The 27,152-nt window shown below is 40.6% G+C and overlaps 1 protein-coding gene across 12 annotated transcripts in view; it reads left to right on the top strand.

The window, feature by feature from the left end:
• ralgapb (Ral GTPase activating protein non-catalytic subunit beta) overlaps nt 1–26,403 on the top strand; it is a 129,436-nt gene extending 103,033 nt beyond the window's left edge. For all 12 annotated transcript variants that reach the window (XM_048608169.1, XM_048608177.1, XM_048608176.1 and 9 more), the window contains 9 exons: nt 1,682–1,891; nt 4,047–4,205; nt 5,494–5,659; nt 7,429–7,551; nt 10,998–11,134; nt 13,380–13,488; nt 14,181–14,259; nt 15,605–15,753; nt 18,990–26,403. In XM_048608169.1, coding sequence (XP_048464126.1) covers nt 1,682–1,891; nt 4,047–4,205; nt 5,494–5,659; nt 7,429–7,551; nt 10,998–11,134; nt 13,380–13,488; nt 14,181–14,259; nt 15,605–15,753; nt 18,990–19,183 — 1,326 coding nt within the window. In that variant the 3' untranslated portion in view covers nt 19,184–26,403. The remainder of the gene's footprint in view (nt 1–1,681; nt 1,892–4,046; nt 4,206–5,493; nt 5,660–7,428; nt 7,552–10,997; nt 11,135–13,379; nt 13,489–14,180; nt 14,260–15,604; nt 15,754–18,989) is intronic.
• The last annotated feature ends 749 nt before the right edge of the window (nt 26,404–27,152 follow it).

The raw sequence follows: 27,152 nt of genomic DNA, 5'->3' as shown, positions 1-27,152 counted from the left end.
TTATTTTACTTTTTATTTTACTTTTTATTTTACTTTTTATTTTACTTGTAATTGCAAGCTGTTCAACTACACAGAAACCAATCAGTTATTGCCAAGCTGATGAACTTTGGTATCCATGTCTGGTCACTATTGCACAAACCGATCATCTGTTGGTCAACCAAATCTCTCCCACTGTGCGCATGCCCTAGTGTGTGCTGCCTACAAACATCTTCCCTTATTACTTGAGCAAAGAAGCAGTGGAGACACCAGGCATAATAGGTTTCAGTAACTTCGTTTTAAAAATGTAGCAATTCTTTCCAAAATGCTTGAATTTAAAACTGCCCTTTTTCCATTTTAGTACATGATCAAAAATACAAAAAATAAAATATGGTCTTTACAGCGGTGAGAGGAAATGATGCCTCCATTTGTGCCCTGTGTGCCTCTTTTAAAGCAGGATTCCAGCATTAGGTTTTTTATAATCCAAGCTGATCTGCAGTTGGGCATGTTTGATAGTTTCCATCGCCTCTGGCTTTATACTTTACATTGAAGTACTCCTTACCTGAATGGTCTTAGTGGAACCTCCTGCTTGTACAACTTTCATATTTGACTCTTCAGTTTGGATATCATGTTATGTTTCAGAAAAGCCCTGCTATTAAAATGTGAAGAAGAATCGCAATTTTCTTCATTCACCATGATGGCCTGGCCAATCCAGATTCCACTGTTATATAAGGAAAATTGGGTAAAAATTATGCATAGACTTGCATTTCTGTTGGATCCTGCACAGGTTCAGGAAGTCCCAAAGCACTGTACAGCCAATGAAATGCATTTGAAGCGGAGTTGCAGTTGCAACATAGGAAGATCTCTTGATAGTCCTTGTTTAAAACATGAACCAGGTGAGGAAAGGGAATTGGCTCCCTCTTCCCCCTGACAGTCGCAACAAATGTTTTTATTTCCTTTTAACATGCGGTTTTCACACTTAACTGAAATTAATTAATTAGATCACGAAGGAGCCAAATTGCAAGATTTTCTTGAGAGGAAGAAAAAGAGGAATTTTATTACTACTAATCCCAAAAACAGCGACACCAAATACAGATAATAAGCTCAAAAGGAATGTGGTGGAATGTTTTTAGTACAGACATGAAGATAAAGGTGATTGTAGTTTAAAGTTCTTAAAGTTGTGTAGGAGTTAGATTTTAAGCCTAATGTTAGTTGATTGATAGTTGACTGGTATTCTGAAGCTGATTGTCCAAAGTCAGGCACTGACTTCAAGGCTGAGAGAGGTTTCTTGCAAGTAATTTCTCCCTGCCCCCCACCTCCTGCTGCTCAAAAGTACCTCTTTAAATATAGTTCAGTGTGTGCTCCATAGTCTAGTTCCATTGTCTTCTTTTTTTCAAACTGGATGACCTGCAGGGAATTTCATCCCAATGTGTAGCTTCCCAGAAGTTGTGAATCAAGTAGGTGAAAGAAATCTGAGTTTAAGTGCCTTTTATAATGATATTGATTTTGGTTCAGACTGATGGTTGTTTACTGATGGTTTCACGAGCTTAACTTAACCTGGTCAGGTGATCACAAAGTCAGTATACATTCTTTTTACAATCATTTTAGTCCACAAAAGGTGTCTGGTATGTCATTGAGATGTTGGAAGTTGAATATTGATATCCATTTTTGCTATGATCATAGTGCGCTAATAAATCTCCTACAGCTGGAAGTTCAACATGAGAAGCTGAAGAAATTGATGGCCAAACAAATTCTCTATGAAAATACACTGGAAAAGATCAGTGAAGAGAGACTGTCCAAGACCCTGTTCCCTGATCCAGTCACTGAATGCATTCCCCCTCCTCCCGCACAGGAATTCCAGACTGCTCGACTTCTCCTTTCACACTTTGGTTTCCTATCTTTGGAAGCGCTGAAGGTAAGCTAGTTCTTCATAAACCTTGTTAATGCCTTATTATTTTTGATTACTCATTTACATATTCTTTCCTCCTATTTCCAACTGTGTATTGAGATAGTGTGATTTGAGTGAGTGAATTTGTTTTCTGTTGCAAGATTTTGACCATCAACTCTGCCTCCTGAATTTCATAATAACAAATAACCACTGTGGGCTTTTATGCATGACTATTCAATAAACTGTTTGCCATACCCCTCAATACTGTAACAACGCATAACTTTGAATTTTTGTTCTCTATTTTATGTGTTAAAAAGTGGAAGATGTGGTTAAGTCTCATTTTTTAGTGTTTTTATGGATTTGTACTGGATGTGGATATGGGCCAAACACAGACAAATGGGACTAGTTCAGTTTGGGAAACTTGGTGGGCATGGACGAGTTGGACTGAAGGGTCTGTTTCTGTGCTGTATGACTTTGACTCTATGTTTGTTGGTAGTTAGCAAGCCCCATGTAGAAGTTGATTATCTTTTGTGGTTTTGTATTCTGATGGAAATACATCTTTCAAAAGCTTGAATTATCTGTGTTTTAAATAAGCGGTGGGATTTGCACACGACTGCAACTAGGGGATACATACATATTGAGTACAGTTTGGATTTAGTTGTACATGACATTATAATGGTACAACTCATGCACACTGCCCTCCCCCATCTACCTCCTTCAATCAGCCGAGCGATATCCTGAGAGGGGAAAGTGAACAGCGGAGATAAGGAGTCAATCTTCGACCAGTTTGAGAGAGAGATCCCTATGCAAGTTTTGAAAAATAATAGGATAGTTTTGGAGAGAGACAGTGAATGATAAAGGTGACCCCATTACCCAGGCAGCTTATAAAGGTGGTGATATCAGCCACAATCGGAAACCTGATCAGCTCCCTAAATGTATATTTACATTACATCTGCAAAAATATGAGAAACCATGGGATGGGCCAGTGAGGGAGAGACTAGTGAGGGCAGCGCCTGGCAGCAGGGTTTGATTCTAAAGCCCACACACTATATTAACAAGGCTATGAAATGGCAATTAGGAGATGGCCCGTAACAGTCTGGCATGCAGGCAAAATCAGAATGGAAAATCAAATGCAGGCTAAGGTTGACAGTTTAGGGCTCACGGCTTAAAATCATGTGACTGCAATGTATCAGGGGAAATTCACAAACCACTTGGGAGATTTCAAATTCCTTATTATTGAGTGTAAAAGTTAAACTTGGGTTTAAAAGCCTGTTTTTGTACCTCATGTCAGGGTATTCTGATAGTCAGATCAACAACTCTTCCCAAAAGCTGCTATCAGCTAACCTAGTTACGTATTGGTGCAATCTGCACTTGACCCTTCTAACTTTCTAATTCAAACGTCTATTTCTCAGGGACTGAATTGATTCCTTTCACTCTCTTCAATGTCTCAGTCAAATCTCCTTAAAGTCCCCACAAAGCCTCAGCTCCCTAATTCTGTTGTGGGCTGCATTTTAAGCTGCATAATGTTTTTCTTTGAAATTACCGGTAACTTTCCAAAGGATCACCAAAAATCTTTGAAGAGGGCTGATGGTGGCCCTGTTCCTTCATTCCCCCCTCCTCCAGTCGTTGACACGTTCAAGGCTAGATTTCCAGGTTGGGTGGACATGTGACATGCACCATGAGTTCCTTAGGCATCTGGTATGTCTGTTCAAGATCATTTCCCAGGGATTCTCTGAGGTGATGACGTGTACATTATTATCTCTGTAACTGATGTCCTTATGTCTGGTGTAATCTCAATGGTTTTCCTATCTGCTGGCACTTTGTTGTGATATAACTTTGTTAAAACAATAAATTAAGTTTTAATTTCAAATTCTGCTTCTTCCTGAAAGTCCTTACCTATAGCTTCACCATTTGGACTGCAGCTGTTCATAGTAGCAGTTTACCACCACAACCACCTTGAGGACAATTGAGGATGGGCCTTAAACACCAGCCTTTCCAGTGACACTCATCCTTATGAATGAATTAAAGAAAAGGATGGTGAGCTGTCTTTGACCGCTCATGTGCTTATTGCCCCAAGGTGACTTGTACACTCCTCTGTGATCTTCCACTAACCATCCCAAACATCATTCATTATTCTGCTATAATAATTTTCATTTATAGTTGTGTTTGAACATTTTCCTAGGAGCCAGGTAATAGCTGCCGTCCTCCTAATCTTATTGCACTTGACTCTACTCTTGCTGGATTTTTTGATGACATTGGCTACTTGGACTTGCTGCCCACCAGACCTTTTGAAACTGTCTTCATATTTTATATGAAACCTGGTCAGAAAACCAGCCAGGAGGTAAGGATCACTATTACCAATTTGCATACTGAATAAAGAAAATTATTTTACTGTTTATTTAATACATATTCTTTCATGGAATCTTCATTGCCCATCTCTAACTGTCCTTGAACTGAGTGGCCATTTCAGTGGGCAATTAAGAGACAACTACATTATTGTGAATCTAAAGTCACATCTAAGCCAGCCCAGGTAAAAATGGCAGATTTCTTTTCCCTAAAGGACTTCTTTAAAGATGGGTTTTTATAACAATTGGTAATATTATGGTAACCATTGTGGGGACTAGTTTTCAATTTCAGATTTATTAATTGAATTCAAATTCCATAAACTACCATTGAACCCAAATAGTCTGGGCCTCTGGATTACTAGTCCAGCAACATTGCCACTATGCTACTGTATCCCATTAAGGTAGGTGGAAACCTAAATAGTTTGTTAGCATTGAGATTAAAATATTGCCTAAAATTTATGGCTATATTTGTTGTTTGTTCTTGTACAGACTAACTGCCTGTATTATATATGAAGTTGCTGCATTTTCACCCAATGTCTATTGGTCTCTATTCTGGCTCCAGAATTGGTGTGGAATTCCTGTTCAGCCACCCTTTCGAAAACTTGCAGTTCCTGCCTGCAATTCTGTTTGCAATAGGTGTGCAGCTGCCTCATCTTTTAGTGAAACAGGAGAAGTCATGGCAAATGTTGGGGGTGGCAGGAGTTGTTGAAGAAAGAGTGCAGGCAAAACAATCCTGAGGCTGAAGGATGTGGCCGATGTTTAAGAGATGAGGGGAATGGTTCATCTGTCTGATTCATTCACAGTAATGACTTGTAAACTAAAAATTGTGGTGAACATTTTTGTTTTTATTCAGCAGGACTTTTTGTGACAATGTCCCAAATTATGTTTATAGAATAATGTTCAGCTCATGGCAGAGTAGTTGAGTCTCGAAATAGCTCAATAATTAATGCAATGAAATTGAAATCACTTCAACTTGGATAAGAATATAAACATAAAAATTTGGAACAGGAAGAAGCCATTTAGCCCCTCGAGCCTGTTCATTCATTAACTAAGTTTATGGCTGATTTGTTCTTGGGCTTAACTCTGTGTTCTTACCAGTTTCTAATAAATCTTGATTCCATTTTGTTTAAAGTTCTGCCCATCTCAGCCTTGAATATATTCAATGATTTGGTCATTGCACATCTCTCGAGCAGAAAATTCCGAAGATTCACGACCCTCAGAGAAGAAATTCCTCTCGTCCCCATCTTAAATAGACAACAGTTTTTTTTTTTAATTGCTTTTCAGATTTTGAAGAATGTGGAATCCTCCAGTAATGTGCAGTCTCATTTCTTGGAATTTCTCCTGTCGCTGGGATGGCCAGTGGATGTTGGAAAGCACCCAGGCTGGACAGGACATGTGTCAACCAGCTGGCTAATTAATGCATGCAATGGCAGTGAGGGGAAAGAACAAGGTATGTTGCCAAGATAACAAATAAATCCACAATTTCTGGAAATCTAACATTAAAAATACTGAAATCTGGAAATTACCTTTGTCAATGAGCACCTGTAAAAGCTAACCTTGTACCACGTGGCCACAGCACATCAAATACTTTTTGAAGTATATTAGTGAAAGGCAATTTTGCAAAGAACATTGGGATCAATAACTAGATTTGTTTTGGTGTTTACAACAGTAGGCCATTTGGTCCACAGTCCCTGTGCTGACTCCTAGTGAGAACTGCCCATTTAGACCTATTCCTCTTCTCTTTACTGAACCCTAGTTATTTTTTCTTTTATGTATTCAGTAATTATCTGTTGTCATTTCAAAGTTATCCTAGATTCTCTCTTCACCCACTGATGAGAATAGGAGGCTTTTCAGCCCCTCCAGCTGGTCAGTAAACTCATGTCTGACCTGTATCTTAACTCTACGTATTATTCTTAGTTCTACTAGCCTTACTATCCTTACCTATAAACATCTCAAAACTGAGACTGATAATTTTTTTTTAAAAAATCAAAGGACTGTGGATGCTGGAAATCAGAAACAAAAACAGAAATTGCTGGAGAAACTAAGCAGATCTGCTAGCATCTGTGGAGAGAAAGCAGAGTTAACATTTTGGGTCCAGTGACCCTTCCTCAAAACTGGCAGTTCTGTACCCAAAACATTGACTCTTTTTGATCCATAGATATTGCCGGACCTATTGATAAATTTTTTTAATTTGGTTCCTACCATTTTTGGGGGACAGAATTCCAGATTGTCACTACCGTTAGTGTGAAGAAGTGCTTCCCAATATTACTCATGAAGGACCCATCGGCTTAAATACCTCAATTGAATCATCCCTTAATCTCCTCAACTGCAGGGACTATAAGTTCAGCCTTTACAGGTCAGAAAACCTTTATCTGAAAACCTCAGGACCAATTGGTTTTTGGACAAAGGATATTTTTGCGCTCACAATAGTCCATTTAGGTTTTTTTGGAAAATAGCTTCACTTAACCCGAATGAACCTAAAAAATGGATTTTTTTTTCCTAAAGGACCCAAACCGTTCTGTAGACATTGTGTTTGGCTATTTGGGTAAAAACTTCGCTCTTAGGTCTGTGTGCGTTAAGCAATGCTTTTTTCCAAAGGGCCCAAACTTAGCCTGTCTTTTTAGGTTTTTCGGTTTTCAGATGTGTACAGATGATGGACACCTGACCTGACAAACTGTTCCAATTCTATCGCTCACATTATCCTTGATCCTTACTGAGTCAGTAATGTACCCATCTCCATCCGCTGGAATTGTGGTAGCATCAACAACATAAGGACTGCTAATAAAACCAAATTATTATGATGCTGAAAATGTGTAATAAAATTTAGAGAAACTCAGTAGGTCTGGCAGCATCTGTGAAGACAGAAACAGAGTTAACGTTTCCAGTCTGATCTGACTCTTCTTTGGAACAGTCATAATGGCTCAGTTGTGTGGGAGAGTCACTGGACCAGAAACACTAATTCTGATTTCTCCCCACCGATGTTGCCAGACCTGCTGAACTTTACCAGCACTTTGTTTTTGTTTCTGATTTCCAGCATCCGCAGTATTTGTGGTTTTTATTTAGTGCATGTGTGGCGTTAGGTTGCTGATCAGTTGTGATCTCATTGAATAGGCTTGAGGAGCTACCTGCTCTACTCCTGTTTCTAAAATCCTAGTTCAGTCTTACCAGTTATTTTGGGCAGGTTTTCTATGATCCTGCTGACCTTTTTCATTCTTTCAGAGGAAATGGTGGCACCAGATGATACTGGAGGAGGTATTTTTAATGGAGAGAAGAAAGCACTGTATTATGCTGATGCCTTGACTGAAATTGCCTTTGTCGTTCCCTCTTTCATGGAGTCATCCAGTAAGTCAGCATCCTGGAAAACTCTTTCTCCTCCTAACACAACAGAGTGTTTAGTTCACTCTTTTATCACACTGCTTTATCCTCTCTCACATACAGTGTCTGTTAGCCATAGCAAAGGAATCTTGCAATATGCAATGCACTTCCAGGGTGATTTCAGTTTTCTGTCAGATGTCCAGATAATGTAGTAATGATTCATGATTCATATGTACGTGATTCTGCTATGTTATTGGTGCAAATAATCCACCTGAAACTTGAACTTCCAGATAGCCACAGAAAAAAAAATAGTAATCCTCTTTACTTTTGGAAGCTTGTAACCAGGACAATATTTAAGATGCCAAAGGGAGAAAGATGTGCACTATTTGCTATTTATAGTGATGCCATGACTGCAGAATGCCCGTTCTGCAGTACATGGGAAGTCGTGGACGCTTTAGTGATCCCGACTCGCCATATGCAGGAAGTATCACCTAAAGATCACTATGCAAGAATGGAGCCTTCGGGGTTTCAGAGCTCAAAGCCACTTGTGTCGGTGAGGCGCATCCGTGACGTTGTGGATAGCACATTCAGAGAGGAGGTCATGCCGCAAGTTAGGGGGAGGAGATAAATAGGATGTCTGACCATTAGGCAGGGAATTCAGGAATCCCTAGAATAATTGGTTTTCTATTCTGGAATTCAGTAAGGAAGATGGATTATTGAAGAATGTAGCGAGATTCAAACCTGTGACCTAACTGTACAGGAGGCGAGGAAAAAGAGCAGAAGGACAATGCTGATAGGCGTTCTTAATTAGGGGAACAGGCATTTCTACAACCATCAACATGAATGGTTTGTTGCCTCCCTAGTACAAGGTCAGAAATGTCACAGAATGTGCAGACTATGTGGATTAGCCATGGGAAATGCGGAGTTCCAGGATTGGGGTAGGGAGCTGAGTCAGGCTGGGCTGTTCTTCAAAGAGTCAGTGTAGACTCGAGCTGAATGGCCTGCTTCCACCTTGTAGGGATTCTAGCATTCTAAGTTGGGACTCTACTCACTGAAGTTTAGAAAGAGGTGAAATTCATTGAAGCAGATAGGACTCTTAAAGGAGTTGACAGGTAGTTTCTGAGAGGATGTTTCCTCTCATGGGAGAATCTAGGACTGAGAATAAAGGGCTGCCAACTTAAGACTGCGATAAATTTCTTCTGTCTGAGAATTGAGAGTCTTTGAAACTCTTGCCACAGAAAGCTGTTAAAGCAGCATCCTTGTATACATTTAAGGCTGAGATAGATTCTTAGAGGAAAACGCAAGAAACAGGATATGAGGAATTTCTGATCAACCATGATCCTATTAAATGGCAGATGGAGGAGTCGAACGGCCTACTCCTGTTCCTAATTACCGGTATATTGACTAGGAAAGTAATAGTATAAGGGGTAGTGAAGAGGAAACGCGCCTAGATTGGGAGATGAAGAATTCTTCGCAGCAGTTTGTGTCCACTCCAACAAGAATGGAGGCACTGTTAAATCTGGTTCTTGGAAATGAGGTGGGACAAGTGGATCGGGGACAGAGATCATTGTATCATAAGGTTTAGAAATGATATTGATCAAACCAAAGAAGGAATAATCAATTGGTACAGCGCTGACTTCAATGGGACAAGAATGGAACTGAGCCTAATAGACTAAAAAATAGGCTACCTTCAAACTGGAGATGGTTCGGACACAGCCGAGTTACATTTCACCAAATGCAAAGTCAAGACAAACAAATCCAGATTTGCCTACATGACCAACAAGATAGAAATTAAGTTAAAAGAAATGTATTAATGACTAATGACAGGAAGTAAATACAATTGAGAAACAAGCCTAATGCAGAACATTCAGAAAGGAGGTGAAAAATCAAATAAGAGAAGCAAAGAGGGATTATGAAGGAAGACTGGCAGCTAACACAGAAGGAAATCCAAAAGTCATCTCAAAACACATCAGTAGTAAAGGGTGATAAAGGAGGAGTAAGGACCAAAAGGAAATTTAGACTTGGAGACAAGAAACATGGCTGAGATGTTGAATGAAAGCTTTACATCTTTACTTACAACACAGATGCTACCCAGGCCATGATGACTGAGGAGGAAGCTCTACCACTGGAAGCATTCAGAATTGATAAGGAGGTGATATTGGATAAGCTGTTGAATTTCGATGTTGGTAGGGAACCAGGACCTAATGAGATGTATCCAAGGATATTGAAGGAAGTGAGAGTAGAAATTTCAGGGGCACTGGCAATTATTTTTGTCTTTTCTGGTATTGAGTGATGGAAAGGATTGGAGACTTACAGACATCATGCCCTTCTTCAAAAAAAGTTGTAAAGATTGTCCAGGAAATTACAGAGCCATCAGTTTAACTTCACTGGTGGGGGAACCTCCTGCAAACATTTGTTCAGGATAGAATTAATAGTCTTTTGAAAAAATGTGGATTGATTCAGAAGAGTCAGCCGTGAGTTTGTTGAGGGTAAATTGTGTCTGTCTAATTTCCTGGAAATTTTTTGAAGAGATAACAGTGTGGGCTGATAAAGGCCAATCTGTTGATGTAGTACACAAGGACTTCCAAAAGGCTTTTGATACAGTGCCACACAACAGATTTGAGAGAGTTTTAGCTCATGAAGTAAAAGGGACAGTAGCAACATGGATAGAAAATTGTCTGAGAGAAAGGAGACAGTAACGATCAATGAATATTTTTTGGGCTGGAAGTTGGTTTGTATTGGAGGTCCCATTGCATTTCCTGATATATTTAAATGAACTAGATCTTGGTATGCAGGGGACTTATTGTAACAGTAAGTTTCAATTTTTAAGTTGATTAGAATGAAATGACTTCTCAACATCTTTAACTGCACTCTGTTTCTTTTTACAAAAGCTAAGTTATCCATAACTTTGCTATGTAATTTTTACCCCTCTCACCTGCTAAACAGAATATTTTTCAAATGAGGCATGGTTCATCTGCACACTTCCAGCAGGTTATAGGCAGCAGCAGGAACCCTGACTGGTTTTTGTTTATTTTCCATTTCTTTTCAATTCACAGCAAGTCTAACGTCCCTGCTGCTTCACTGATTTAAAATGTCTAACTCTGTACAGCCACGGGGATTGAGTCTGCAATATTTGTGGTTTATAAGAATCGGGTGCCCAATCTTAACTGTCAGAGGACTCAGTGAAGCTCCATTATTTGTAAAGGCAAACCCTCTCAATTGAAATGAACCTCTGTTGAGATATAGAATTGTGTTGGAAGCAGTTTGGGTCACAGTACTCTCTGGAAAGTAATACATTTTAGTTAGAATTCAAGTTAAATATTCATTTGATTGTTAAATGTTTATTTAACACAATCTTTAATTTGTAAATTAATGTCATTGCTCTGATTATCATAGTGCAGTAATTTGATTCCATAATTTCCAGACCTTCAGCTCTGCAGAAAGACATTCATTTCTCTTCGTTATGTTTGCAGCTGACTCCTCAGAGAGTGGTCTCACATCGCAGGAAGCAGAGACACAGATGGACTTATTGCCAAGCCTCCTGAAACAAACCCCACTAACCTTGGAGCTCTTCCCAAACCATTCTGAAAACCTTAGCAATTCGCAAAGGGTAAGGTTCACTCACTATAACACAAGGTTGCATGTTTATTCTGAGAGTAATTGAGAAGATGGTTTCAGGTTTGTATTTAAATGTGTGAGGGAGTGTCCACGGATGAACACACATCCCAATCCTTCCCCCACCCCCTAAAAATAAGCTTAGTCACTCCATTTCATTAGCAAGGTTTTTGATAATTCATCCTACTTCTCTCCACTTTCCTACTTAGGAAATGCTGCATGTTATGGCATTATTTGGGTGAGATGTTAAACTGAGGTGTGTGATTTCTTGCTCCTGAATTTAAGATTAAAGGTTTTACAATGCTATTTATAAGAGACTTCTCTCTGTAACCTGGCCAACATACATCCCTAAATTAAGGCCACTGAAAATTGGCCATTTATCTCATATCTATTATGTGCAAACCACCTGCCATGTTTTCTTGTATATTAGCAGTCCCCACTTCTCAAAGTAATTGTCATCATGAATCAGTGTGAACAGTCTCTCTTGAATCAATATTCTGAGTTTAATGCTGATACTACAGGTGCAGGACTGAGGGAGTGCTGTACTGTCATAGATGTTATATTTCAGTTGCATTCTAAAGTGGATGTAAAATATCCCTAGGAATTCTCCACAGAGGAACGGGTCATGTCTTCGTCAATGCATTGTGCCATATATGTATATCCCTCAGATGACATCCCTGAAAACAACTGTCAGATCATTCTTCTCACAGTTGTTCCTGGGATCATAACTTTTTTTTGTATTCATTCGTGGGATGAGGGCATTGCTGGCTAGGCCAGTATTTATTGCCTATCCCTAAGCGTCGACCACATTGCTGTGGGTCTGGAGTCACATGTAGGCCAGACCAGGTGAGGATGGCAGTTTCCTTCTCTAAAGGGCATTAGTGAATCAAGTGGGTTTTTTTGACAATCAACAGTGGATTCATGATCACCATTAGACTTTTAATTCCAGGTTTTTATTGAATTCAAATTCCACCATCTGCTGCAGCTGGATTTGAACCCAGGAAGTCACCTGAAATTACAAAAACAAAGTTGCTGGAAAAGCTCAGCAGGTCTGGCAGCATCTGTGAAGGAAAAAACACAGTTAACATTTCGGGTTCGGTGACCCTTTCTCAGAACTGATGGTGGCTGGGAAAATGTCAGTTTATATGCAGAAAATAGGGAGGTGGGTGGGATAGGGAGTAAACGATAGGATAGAGCCCAAAGAGAGAGAAAGACAGTTGGATATGCAAAGGAGTTTAGGCCCTAAAATTATTGAACTCAACATTGAGTCCGTAGGGCTGTAGAGTCCCCAAGCAGAAAATGAGATGTTGTTCCTCCAGCTTGCGTTGGGCTTCGCTGGAACACTGCAACAAGCCAGAGACAGAGATGTTGGCTAGGGAGCAGGGTGGTGTGTTAAAGTCGCAGGCAGTGGTAGTTCAGGGTCTTTTTTTGCGAGCAGAGCGTAGATGTTCTGCGAAGCGGTCGCCAAGTCTACGCTTCATTTCCCCAGTGTAGAGGAGACCACATTGTGAGCAGTGAATGCAGTAGATTAGATTAGGGGAAGTGCAGGTAAAGCGTTGCTTCACCTGGAAGGTATGTTTGGGCCCTTGGTACTGGGGAGGGAGGAGGTAAATGGGCAGGTGTTGCACCTTCGTCGGTTACAGGGGAAGGTGCCCTGGGGCTATGGGGGGTATTGGAGTTGAAGGAAGTGTAGACCAGGGTGTCCTAGAGGGAACGGTTCCGCGGAAGGTGGACAAGGGCGAGGAAGGGAATATGTGTCTGGTGGTGGCATCTTGCTGGAGGTGGCGGAAATGGCATCTGATGATCTTCTGGATGTGGATGCTGGTGGGATGGTAAGTAAGGATAAGGGGAACCCTATCGCTGTTGTGGGAGGGAAGAGAAGGGGTGAGGGCAGAAGTGCGGGACATGGGTCAGACCTGGTTTAGGGCCCTGTCGACAAGGGAGCTGGGGAATCCTTGGTTGAGGAAGAAGGTGGAACTTTGGACTAAGTCACCTGGGTTTCTGGATTAACAGTGCAGTGATGATACCACTAGGTCGCTGCCTCCCCATGCAGACATGTTGCCATGTTTTGTCTGTGTTATGCAGTGACCTCACTTGAAGAACAGTTTATTTGAAAGTAAAGTATTTTGGCACATCCCACAAGATCTGAAGAATGGTATATAAATACAAGTTATGCTATTTTACTGTGAATCATTGAAGCTGTCACTCCATTTTACTGATATTATTTTTCCCTTCTAAAGCTGAGTCCTACACAGAAATCGAAGAGGTTGCCACTTGGACGTACTGTCCCTCCACTGGGTCCAGAAACAAAGGTCATTGTTGTGTGGGTGGAACGCTTTGATGACATAGGTATAGTATATCTGAGAGGCTGCATTACTGCATTACCAAATACTGCTTTGTATCACTGATCCCCTTTCAGTTGTACAGTTTTTATTCACTTGGCTCGTACTCAGAAAAAGATATTCTAAATTTCATTATGAAAGGAAAGTGCCTAATTTCTACCCCACTGCAAAATTCCAGTGAGTGTCTGACCAGGCCTGTGCTCTCTCTTGGGGATCAAGTAAAATGTGAAGCAACAGGATAATGGAGTTGAGGCAGTAAATCAGCAGAAATCAAAGTAGGCTTGATCTCTGTTATCATGTTCTTGTAGATTCTCGTGTTCTCACTTCCTGCCAAGTAATGTATGTACCAAGTCCTGTCAACTTAAGAACAAAAACAGAAGTTGCTGGAAAAGCTCAGCAGGTCTGGCCGCATCTGAGGAGAAAAAAATCAGTTAATGTTTCAAGTCTGGTGACCCTTCCGTTTCTGAGGAAGGATCACCGGACCCGAAACATTACATCTGATTTTTTTCTTCACAGATGCTGCCAGAGCTTATGAGCTTTTTCAGCAACTTCTGTTTTTGTTTCTGATTTGCAGCATCCACAGTTCTTTCAGTTTTTATTCTGTCAACTAAAGACTTCTTCAAGCATTTTACAGCATTGCCCAAAATCTCTTCTGCTGATGTGGTTTAATATGTCAAATATTTGGTAATCTTTTTCTAGAGAATTTTCCTCTCAATGATCTTCTGCCAGAAATCAACACTGGAGTAGAGACCACTACAAACAGCAGCACCTCTCTCAGGTACTTTCTTCAAAGCTTCAACTTTAGCTGTTGATAAAGAAAAAAAATGACAGAATTGACCCAGACTAGTTGAGACCCTCTTTTCACTCAGATTTTGAGCAGGAATTTCACTGGCTCTGTGTTAGGCGACAGAGGAAGAATTTGTTGCTTTGTGATGGAAACCACATCAGGATATTAGAAGCAAAATCAGAAATTGCTGGAGAAATTCAGCAGACCTGGCAGCATCTGTAGAAAGAAAGCAGAGTTAACATTTCAGATCCATTGGCCCTTGGACTCGGAACGTTGACTCTATTTTCTCCTCAGATGCTGCCAGACCTGCTGAGTTCCAGCAAATACTGTTTTTGTTTCAGATCTCCAGCATCCACAGTTATTTGTTTTTCATTAGCTTATTATTTGGGGCTTACCTTTGCTACTCCTGGAAGATGGGTATATCACATTTGTAGCTCAGAGACAGTATGTGCACTATTAAATGTTGTGCCAAGACTCAGTCCTGCATGGAGTATAACCATTAAGAGAATTTCTAGAGTTGATTTTACTGCTATTTTTGGGTGTGTTTCTGCCTTTGTTCTCATTTTGGTTGTCCATTTGTTTGATTGGATTTAGCTTTTGGCCTCTTTTAATGTGTTAATTTATGTTTTGACCTCCCTACTGTCGAAAGGTACCTTGCTTGAAACAGTTGCAATGTGAGTGTTCATTTAGGAATTTCCTTTGCAGACAGAGGATGAAAAATACGTTTGTGCTGATGATTGAGACTAACTAATTTCACCAATGCCCATCTCTGAAATTTCCTAATTGATGGGTCTAGGGCCGGATTTACGATCGCATTTTGGGACGGCACAGTGGTTCAGTGGTTAGCACTGCTGCCTCAACACCAGGGACCCAGGTTTGATTCCACCCTCGGGCAACTGTTTGTCTTTGCACATTCTCCCTGTGACTGCGTGGATTTCCTCTGGGTGCTCCGGTTTCCTCCCACAGTCCAAAGATGTGCAGGCTAGGTGGATTGGCCATGCTAAATTGCCCGTAGTGTTCAGGGATGTGTAGGTGAGGTGGATTAGCCATAGGAAATGCAGGGTTACAGGGATAGGGTAGGGGTGGGTGGGTCTGAGTGGGATATTCTTTGGAGGCTTCAGTGTGGATTCGATGGGCTGACTGGCCTGCTTCCAAACTGGTAGGGATTCTGTGATTAAAAAAATCTGACCTGATTCTGGCACTCTTCCATGACATAAGAAAATTTTGTGGCTACCTATCTTTTCTGTAATTTAGGAACTTGAGCCTCTGGTGAATGAGTGTCTATCTGTGCCATCTGGACTGAGCATTTATCATTTCTCTGGTCTCATTATTTTAGGACCACTACATCAGACAAGGATGTGCCGGTCATTTTCATCCATCCCCTGAAGACTGGTCTCTTCAGAATAAAAGTTCAAGGGGTTACAGGGAAGTTCAGTATGGTGATTCCATTGGTCGATGGAATGGTAGTGAGTCGGCGGGCATTGGGTAAGGATGCCAATTGGCAGAGAATTAAATGTGTTATCTTATGTTTTGACACCAAGTGAATGATTATATGCCTACACAAGCGAAAAGCTCGTACTTTTAACCCAAACTGCATTGCGTTATTGCCATTCACTTGGGTCATGAAAAAAATAGGAACGATACGGACAATGTGAATATTGCAGAACCAGTGCAAAATGCCCCTTGAGTTGCAGGTGCAGTGTTCCACTTGTGGTTTCCCTCTGTGTTTCCCATCTTTACCATGGTTCACTTGATCACTGAAATGATGCAGAAAGTCTCAGGTTGCATTTATGTCATTGGGTTTGGCCAAAGGGAGATGCATGCAGCCCAATATTGACGCAATGATCATTTGCACCAAATAAAATCCCTTGCTCCCAAAACAAGTTTCTTGCCAATTATGCATGTGATATTGCTTTGTGTGGTCCCTGTGATGGTCTTGTTCTATCACATTAGATGTGGGTATCCATATTCTGATACTGAGCTGTGTTACGGCTGTACAATCACCCGTTTGTTAAAACATCCCATCCCACTGTTGTTTCACTAACAAATAATATAACTTGGGTTGGGAAAGACTGCATTGATGCACTTTCAGCTGTTGTTACCATCAACAGATTCCCCCAGAATCAACATGCTGGGTGTTACCATTAACCAGAAAATGAATGGGACAGGCCACATTTTGAGAGGTGGTCACACTTCAGCTGGAGGGATTAGTCCCCTGTGGTTCCACTCTCAAATCGGGTTTCCATTTTGATGTCAAGGTGACGGGTGTCACTGAGTAGCTTCAAGGCATCCTGAAAGGGGAAGGGTGCTAAGACAGAGATCATGGTACACATTGATACCAACGATATAGGCAAAATATGGGATGAGGTCTTGCATCAAGGTGTGTAGATGCGGATAGTGCAGTTGGTGTAGTTAACATGGATTGCAGCAAAACTTTTGACAAGGTCCCACATGGGAGTCTGATAAAGTTAAAAGTACACAGGATCTGAAGCTTGGATCCAAAGTTGGTTTAGTGACTGGAGACAGAGGGTGGTGATAGAGGCTGTTTACGTGACTGGAGGCCAGAATCCATTAGTGTACCACAGGTACTGGTGATGGGTCCCTTATTGTTCATGATATAAATCTACAATGCAAATGAGACTGTAGAGGGTATTTGACAAGTTTGTGTATGACAGAAAGATTAGCCGGCTGTTGACAATGAGGAAGAGGGCCTTGGGTTACAGGAGGATATGGATGGATTGGTCAAATAGGTAGATCAGTAGCAAATGGAATTTAACTGTGATAAGTGTGAGGCTTGAGGAATCTTTTTTTCCACTTAGAGGATGGTGGGGATCTGGAATGCACTGCTTCGGATGGTAGATGAGGCTGGAAACCCCTCAACCTTTGAAACTTTAAACTAAAGGAAAAAAGATTTGTTTTAAGTAAAAATGACCAGTACTTATTGACCTTAAAATTAAATACTTTGTGATGTCTCATAATCACTAATTGAGAGAAATCAGTTTTCAGCATGAGGAAGGCACAGCAGCATCCCGCGCCCCCACCCCCAACCATGTTGACTCTTGCTATAATCTCTAATCAATTCAAAAACCTTCCCCATGACTGACATCAAGCTGACCTATACTTTCCTGCTTTCTGCTTCCCTCCCCCTTGAATAGAGGGGTTATATTTGCTACTTCTAATCCAATGGAACGTTTTCTGAATGCAGGGAACTTAGAAAATTAGCACCAACGCATCATTAGCAAGCTTTATTGGCTTATGTGAACAGGCACTCTGAAGTACCTAGCACACTTTTCTTACTCCCATTACCTTTGGACAGTTCCTTGATAGCTTTGCACTCTTTTTGAGTTTATGTGCAAGCTTACATTTTCTGCATTCCCTGAATCCCAAGGGGTGCCTCAGCTTCACCAAAGATGTCCACAACTCATATCTGCAGGGGTACTTCAAATCTCCAAGTGCTATCTTGACTATCTAAGAGAAATGCACTGAACAGAACTGCTTTAACTTGGTCTAATCTCCATATACCAGCTTACAGACACCAGGGACTCAAATCTGATTTCAATAGAAACAGCTTATCATATAAATGGCCTCCAGGAATTACACATACACAGCCCACCCCCAACCCTGCCCCTGTGTATATGCGAAATGCCCTGGTTCAGGGACAGGACTGTGAATTCCCAATTTCTTTCAGTATTTTTGCCACAGAGATGCATTCTGTTGTGGTGGAAGTGACCTAGTTGAGCATGGCTTCTTGTCCCAAACCTGTCCACTCAAACATATCTCCCTCGCTGTGAATCTGGCGTATAAATGTCAGCAGGCCCTTTTGCTCGAGAATGGCTAACTATTCTGGCTGGTGCATATTGTGAAGAGGGGATGCTGACATGTGGTGTGGTCTGTTGGTGATGAATGGTGTATAACAAACAGATTTGACTGGATATCTACAGCGTTGAAAGAGGAGTCAGTCTGGAGCTGTGAACAGGTTCACAGGCTCCCATATGGAAAAGAGAGATTTAGGACAGATGCCAGACTGATGAACAGATGGTAAGCAACAGCTGAAACCAGTTTCTGGGGAAGAGTGCAGTTGAAACACTATTTGAGACAGCTGGATGTTATAATTCAGGAGTGATAAGTAGGTTTGGTATTAAGATTAGCTTTCGATGAATTCCTCTTACTCTAGGTACGATATTGTGGGTATGGAACTGACAATCAGAAGAAATAAACTAACTGGAAGAATAAAAGTAACTTGAAAAGAAACTGCTTTGATATGTAAAAGTGACAGATGCCCTAGTCTCAGATTTTGGGTGTCACAACATTTAGGCTGGCATTTATTACTGATCCTTGAGTAGTTGGTGGGACTGGAGACTGCATGTATAGATTCTAACCAAGTTAGAATGGAAAGTTTCACACTCAAAAGAATAACAGTGAACCAGTTGGATTTTCACAACAGTCTGACAGCTTTATATATTTCTCTTAAATTGAGTAGGAGAGGTCTTTGACTGAAACAGTCATTCCCAGACACTGGAAGCAGCAAGTATGATGGGGATTAAATGGCTTTTACTTGCAATGCATTCTTAAGTTGCACTTGTGTCTGGTGTGTCATGCAGAGTGCCCAGCGTCGGGGCATCAGAGTAAATGGTTGCATGGAAAGAATGGAAATTATGGTCCCCAATGAAATATAAAACCATGTAACAACCTTTGTGATGTTTCCACACTCTTTATTTCAGGGTTTTTGGTCCGCCAAACCATTATAAACATCTGCCGAAGGAAGAGGCTGGAGAGTGACTCCTACAACCCTCCCCATGTGAAGAGGAAGCAGAAGATAGTGGATATAGTCCACAAGTACCGCAACAAGCTCCTGGAGCCAGAGTTTTACACCTCACTGTTCCAGGAAGTGGGGCCAAAATCTCTGAACCCGTAGACACACTGAGATCTTTGCCGAGAGTATTTATAAGCTATTTTACTACTTAGTCAGGCACTTGGCTACTTGCGAATGTGATGTTATGCACCGACTGGTATCCAGAGCTCTGGAAAGCAGTATATCCCAGCTGGTTCTGTGTAAATGTGTATTAAGGACGTAATGTTGATTTTTGAGAAATATATAAAACCCATTTTATACTGAATTGCAAGACAGCCTTACTGAACATAACCGAATTTCTGTACAATACTTGAAATCTGTATTATGTAGTGTATCTTCAATCAGCTGTGTGGCAAGGTGTGCAATAGTGCTGTACTCTTAGCTCCCAGACCTTGCACTGAATCTTACACAGATAGGCAGTAGCGGAGGAGAGAGTTTGGGGCAGTCTCAATCCACATACTGGTGGGAGTGATTCCACAGCACAAAACTGCCCTTACAGTTCATAGTTAGCACTAAAACTATAAGGAATAGGGCTAGGCCTTTGAAGGAGGGAGTTATCTTTTTCATTTGTCAACCTTGGTCAGTGATTTTCATCGTTGAGACACCAAGCCATGTTTAGTTGGAATCTTAGTTCCAAATCACATATTTCTTCTTTACCAGAAAGCACTTGTCCTGGAATCACCTTGCAGGAACACAAGCATAGTACTAGTGCAGTTATCAGTTTTGCACAGTACCCAGCATAAACAGTGGGTATCCCCTTGCTTTTTAGTCTTCCTGATGTCCAGCACTTATGAATATTTGTACTGAAAAGACATTTATCAGGCTGTGTGTTAATCCAAGAAAAATGAAAGGAATGTAGAAGGACGTTAGCCCCATAAGGAAATGGAGAGGTATGAGGGTGTGTGGAAATCCACATCTGCGGAGGTCTTGTTCAGCTGTGTCTAAACCAGTCCTTGTGGTCAAATCATTGATCCAACCCAGATAATTTGACTTCATACTCGCCAGTGGAATTGCTTTTTTTTGTCTTGGACTTTTATCCTGTAGGACCTCACTGCAATTTTCCCAAGTCTTTCCGTGTTCCTATCAACTGAGAGTGCGGTCAAATTTGCAATTTCTTTCTTCTCATAACAAAGCTAAATGATAATTCATTGTCCAACTGTGCATTGGTAGTTTGAATTGGTTCTGCATTAGTCTTCTCATGGTGCCTGGAAGCTGTCCTCAGTAATTCTGCCCTGAATCTAGATGCAAGAATTCCCTCTAGCCAGTTAAACTGACCAAGGACAACTTGAGTTCCTGGTCTGTGTGATGGAAACCACTGACCTAGGCTGTAGTTCAAAATAAAGTTATCCTGAAAGTGCCCGCATTTGTTTTAAAGCCTTCCACACACCACACAGAATTGTTTTTATTTTGTTCATTAATCACGAAGCATTTAAAATATTTTACAGGTTTTATTTTTATACTTCATTGCTTTTGTCATTGCCATTTGAGGAAATAATGGTTATTTTTAAAGTCGTGTCTTTGTTCCCAACACATTTGTCTGATTGATAAATGAGCTCCATTAGAAATCCTTACTCTGCAATCAATGATCAAACAAAGTGAATAATGTACGTTTAGTGAACAGTGATCAATGTGTTCAAACTCAAGTTCTTGCACTGTGCAGGGTCAAAGAATCAACATTCTCCCCTATCCTTCAACGTCCTTGGTGTTTATTACACTTACTGGTGAGCAGGCACCTTCCTACATTAGTTTTATGCTTTATTCTAGTTGGGTGTTTTTAAAAGAAAATTAAAGACTATTTTAAAAAATAATTTAAATGTCATGAATAGATTTCTTTCCCTAAGCAATTCATCAGCTGGTGCCAGGTGCTGTGCTGATAGCCGAGTTAGTGAATCTCAGCAAACGAGGGCAAAGCTGACCGATGAACCACCTTTGCTGATTGAGTGATACATTGGAGAGGCACCTTGCACAGGAACTCTGTCCACTCAGATCCCAGTAACCCTTTAATGCAACCTCCGAACAGTATCACTGTTTCAAGCAGTCAGCTTAATGGCAACCTAGGTTGGAGAAAGATGCTTGAAGTGCTGGAGCAAATACTAGAGCTTAGAGAGATTCGCCAGAGATTTTCTTTTAATTGCATGTCTCATGCCTGCCAGGAACAAAGGAGGAATGAGGGTGAATTTAAATTGATTGCTTTTCCCCTCTAAAGACCAAGGTGGCAAGACATAGTTTGATTTATTCCTTTTCCTTTTTACTCCTGTTCTTTACTGTGGCTGATTTCTGGTTTTTGAATCCCAGATACTTTGAGATAAACCCATAGCAAAATCCTTTTAATGTGAAAGAGTTTATTAACAGAACATTTAAAACATGGGAAATTGCTTTGCTACTTCATACATTACATACATACACACAACTACTCAGGAATTTAAGGAAGACAAAGGAGAAGTTTATAAATTACAAGTGTTAGGTAAATCCAGAGCTATTAAAAAAGGTTAATGTCCAATAATAGTTTCCTATTATTAATACTAATGAGCTGTGACCAGTAGACTTTCCTGTTTGCAATGTAGGCTTCTTTCCCACTAGCAAATTGGAGAATTAGTGATGGAATGTTCAAGCAAAGCTGCCAACTCAGCCTGGAGTCCTGCTTTTGACCTCTAGAGGTCAAGCAGCAACTCGCTTAGAATTCCAGAACTGTACATTTAAGCAATTCATCCAGTTTTGATTTCAACATACAACAAGGGTAGATATTTCAGGAGCTGAGGGGTCCACTCTAATGGGCTAATTGGAAGGTCATTAAGCTAACAGTGTAGCTATACCTCCCTCATTAGAGTTTCCTTTAGAAGGTGACGACTGTTAACGCATTTTTAGCATGGATTCCTTTATCCCGAGCTAACTGGAAGCAAGTGACTCACCTCCATGCCTTTCATCAGCTGGCATGTCTATGCACCGCAGTGGGTTCAGAAGTTTCTGGAAATATGATCATGTGATTGACCTCTGCCATTTTGAGTACCGCGAGGCTGTCTAAAGAAACAAAATTAAACATGAAAATATAGAATACAGTTTCCTTTTGAGGTTTCTTGTCATGCCTTCTGGCCATGTCATATCTGAAGAGCTATTCTGAATGCTCATGCTGCTGGACCCAGAGTTTGAGGTATTCAAATTGATTGGATAATGCACTATAACCTGCAAATTCTCTCCAGTGTTGATTCTTCAAAGAAGCCTGTTATCTGACCATATATAAAATTCAGTTTTCATTCCCACACTTAAACTCACTTGATGATTTGAATGATCTGAGGTTTGTAAATCAGCCTGGAATATACAAAATTCTTTTGATAATAAGCAGATGATCACCATGATGGAAATGCACAGCAAGTGAGAAAACAGTTTACTCTAATCTTATAAGTTGCCTCCAAGGAATGGATACATTGAATCCTACTCGACGTGGTTGCATGCCCTATCAATGAGATCCTCTCCGAGAACAGCCTAACTCAGCCATGCCCCTTTCTCTTCCAGGTTTTGTCTGACCTGTCCTTAGAATTTCTATTATTAAACTTTCCCCAGTTCAAGCTTTGAACATTCCGTTCACCCATAACCACTCTTCTTGCCCCCATCACTCACTCCCTTCACTTCTGATGTGCTTAAAGGGCTGAAGGTGAAATCTGATTATCTGTCTTTCACCTCATTGAAGTTGGGAGTTTGCTATGCATTAATTTCCTGTTGAGTTTTCAATATTGAAACATTGACCATGCTTTAAAAGTACTTCATTATCTGAAGCACTTTGAGGTACCTTTCATGAAATCATGAAAGGTGCTACATAAATGCATATCTCCTCACTGACAGAGTTGTCTTTGTGCCTATATTGGTGCTGCTGTGATTCTTGCAGTCTCGCTGTGTCCACATCAGTTTGGTCTTGCATCACCCACAGACTGATACTAGCAGACCAGTGAGATCTGTCTGTTCACAACTAACAGTCATTGACCCAACTCTAGATTCTCACTTTGTCCTGTTTCATTTTGATCACAGCTGAATTTATTTCTGATAGCTGTAACTGTCATTATCTGTAGTAAAGGAGTTTACTCAGGTAAGTAAAGATTGGACTGAAATCTTGTCTACATGCTTCTGGTAAATATTCTATTTTTGTTTGTGAAGTTAGAGGCATGGTGCTCTGCAAAGACACTGACTCTCCGTCTGGTATGTTGTTTAAGTGACGTGTCTTCCTGTGAGAGGCTGAATTGGAGTGTTGGGCTGTTGTTAGTTTTTGGGACATTGAGTCCAAGTCAATGAGCACTGTCCAATTGGAGTTGGTGAGTAGCATTCTCTACCACCTTGCTGCTCTTCAAACCCAGGATCAAGAAAACCATTATCCACTACAAGCAGCCGAAGTGAAATCAGTGAATTCAGCTCAAGCCTGGAATCTGACCTTGGACATCACAGGCATGTGTTGTGTTCCAACTTCATCACTATATTCCACTGTGCTGGGCTGCTGTTAGTAATACATAGTGCGAACAGTTGAGTACAGTTTGTGCAGAGTATTGCAGGGAACATTTACAGTCCATTGTGCGCAGTCCATTTGTTCAATGGTAAAGGCAGTAGTCTATAGATAGCCTGGATAGAGGCATTTTATTGTCTCATCTGGTCATCACTTGTGGTCACCTGTAGGATTTGTTTCTTAAACTGGGCTCCCTAAGTATGTCGACAGGGTTAGTCTCCAGTTCATACTGAACTGGATTCATTATATATGGAAGAATAATTGACATCTTACCAATTTGTGGCAGCTAAATAAAATCTGCTAACTCCTATTGCTAATGGTTCATATGTGTGAATATCAAAGGGCAGAGTTAGCAGTGATTCCCACTTGGTCAATGTTCATGTGGTAGAGAGAATGGACAATTTTGCAGTGAGGTGCCAAAGCGCACTGTAGATTTATTTTCCAGTATGTTGTCAACATTTTCAGTATTGAAGGGATCTGCCAGAGTTGGGCCTCAGTGAGGAACTGAGGTGCGAACAAACTGCTTACAAATTCAGCTTTAAGCTTCTGTCTCCAGCAGAAAACCATTTTCATTTTCTTTAGTCTTAAGTTCCCAAAACTGCAGCTTTAGTTTAAAACTTCAGTCAGACATGCTTCAGGTTTCTGTAGTGATCAGGATTTAACAGAAATGCTGTACGTTCATTAGAGTGAGGGAGATTGTAATGTTTAGACTCCAAATTAATATATTGAATTAAAGGAGGTTTACAGACTGGAAGACAGCCACTTGATCCATCGTCTATGCACCAGCTGCAGTGACCCTGCCTAATCACACTTAGCAGCATTTGGTCCAGAGCCTTGTGGGTTATGGTATTTCTGCAGCTGGTGGGACTGGGTGAGGGGGTAGATAACGGATTTTCTACTTTTACTCACAACTTGTCCCAACTCTCTGTGATACAGGACCAATAATCTGGGACCAGCTCTCCTACAGTGTCATGTGCCACGTTAGGAAGCATTCTCCCAGCACTAGGTTTCATTGTTTTTCTTTCTTTTGTCTTTCATGGCATGTGGCCATTGCTAAGTAGACAAACTTTTGCACATTCCTAATTACCCTCAAGTTGATTGGCTTGTTTGACCGTTTTGAAAGGCAGTTCACCACAGTCATATGTAGGCAGGTTTCCATCCCTAAAGAACATTAATGAAGCAGGTAAGTGTTTGTGATAATGGATAATCAATGAGAAATGTCATGGGGTTGAGGGGGCTGCCAAAACTTATACTCGCTTTCAATCCCAGATTTATTAATCAAGTTGAACTTCTATTTGCTGTGCTGGGATTTGAACTCCTGTCCCCAGGGTATTGCCCTGGGTTTCTGGATCACTAGTTTTTTATTCCTCTGTGGTATGTGGATGTTGCAGGTGGGGCTGGTATCTGTTACCCTTGAGCTGAGTTGCTTCCTCGGCCATTTCAGTCCTTACCACTAGAATTTCAGACTCCAGTTGAAAGTCAACCACATTGCTGCAACCAAGTAAGGACAGCAAATGTGACCTTCCCTAAACAACATTGGTGAACCAGATGGGTATTTTTGACATAAAAACAGAAATTGCTGAGAAATGTCAGCAAGTGTGACAGCAGTTACTGTGGAGCGAAAGCAGAGTTAACGTTTCAGATCCAGTGACCCTGCTTCAGAACTGGCAATTCTGGATTCAAAATGTTAACTCTGATTTCTCTCCACTGGTGATGCTAGACCTGCTGAGTTTTCCCAGCAATTTCTGTTTTTGTTTCTGATTTGCAACATCCGCAGTTCTTTGTTTTTATATTTGTTAGGTAGTTTTGACATGTGGTAATGGTTATCTGGTTACCATTAGACAAGCTTTGAATTCCAGATTTTGAATGCACAACTGTTATGATAGGACTCAAACCCAAGTCCCTAGAATATTTGGCTGGATCTCTAACTAATGACATTATCAGCAAACCAACTTCTTCCCCTCTTGACAAGGTATGAACTTGATTGTACGTGGTGAATGAAGCAAGTCATTAATATGCAGTCATGTTCTGTATGTGGCTGGAGTGATGGAGATTTATATCTACATTGTGACATTGGGAACTGTGCAGTAGGCAGGTAGTCAGACCTGATCTCCCTGCATCCTCACACCACTCTTGATATGAGGCTTTAAGATCCTCTTCTTCAAAAGCAAAGCAAAAGTTTGACCGGCTAAATTTCCTTTTACTAAAATTCTTCCCAACTCTCCTTCCTTTACGGAGAGAGAGCCCTTTAATCCAGTTTATACTGGCAACATAATTTACTAATTCATAATTTCTGGCAAATCCACAGAAAATATTCACCATGACCATAGTCAAGAAAAAGATAACAGGACAATGGCACTTTAGCCGAGTGCATGATTCAGAAGAAATTCTCAGTTTTTGCACTTCTTCCAATGACGTTTCCCCCGATGTCTTTAGAAAATTAGTCTTTCTGGGGTTAGATTTTATAATTCAAAGGTTGAGCTTGGTGTCTGAGAAAAATAGTGTGCAATCATTGTGAAGCTGTACATCAAAGTAATCTAGTATGAAGGATAATTTAAAAGTATTGTATCTCCTGTAAATAAAGCTGACTTCAGTTGAGATGTACAGTAGAAAGGAGGGTTTCTGTAAATAGTGACCAGCAGGCCAGTTTGTTTTTGTCTTCAGTACTTTATCTCTCTGCCTGCTAGGGTCGACAAAAAAAATCTTTGTATTTATGCCAATTCAATGTATCAAAGAGAAATGTACTGATATTGAATGTATCTCATTATATTCAATAAATCGTTGAGGAGGTTCTTTACCCCATACCCTTATTGGAAAGGTCTGACGACAGCAATCTGAAATTTAAATGGATTCTAAGCAAAATTTCAAAGAAATTTCAGCTGAAAGCCTTTTTGTTTGAGATGCAATTCCATGTTATTAGCAATGAGTGTAGATGGGTGGTTTGTGAAACGTACCACAAGTACAATTTCTACAGCAGTCATTTGGTGTGCAATGTGAAGGGGGAGCCCTGGTAGATGATTTTATACTTTCCTCACCCAGGGGTTGCTGCACATCAGCTGATATGTGAATCGAGCCTTTGCAATTAGGTAGTCATTTTTGACAATCTGCCTGGTGCGTGTGGTCTACTCCACTTTTTCATCATCACTGCATCAAAAATCTCAGATTGTGGGAATACCAGCAGCACCAGGACTGCAGTGGATCACACATATCAGCTGGTACTGACTATAGGGCACTGGGCATCAAGTTTGCTAGTGTCACACCAAGGGGACTATCTGGGAATGACTATTTCAAACAAACCCAACAATTGATATTGCTCCGAAAAACAGCAAATTAATGTGGAAATATCCCAAATAAGATATTGCATACATTCAATTTGTAAATGCAGTATTTGAAACCTTCCCTGTTTTGTTTGTATGCCTCAGCAAGATTCCATTTAGTTTTGTTTTGCTGCTGATTGAAGGTTGATCTGTTTGATTAAAGTGAGGAAGTTATCTTTTTCTCTTTCGCTGAAGTTTTACTTGTCTTTTTCTCCTCAAGGCATCATTT

The sequence above is a fragment of the Rhincodon typus genome, chromosome 19 (genome assembly GCF_021869965.1).
Source record: "Rhincodon typus isolate 14 chromosome 19, sRhiTyp1.1, whole genome shotgun sequence".
NCBI classification, from domain to species: Eukaryota; Metazoa; Chordata; class Chondrichthyes; order Orectolobiformes; family Rhincodontidae; genus Rhincodon; species Rhincodon typus.
The sequence above is the reverse complement of the archived record's forward strand: the minus strand, read 5'-3'. Positions and strand labels throughout refer to the sequence as shown.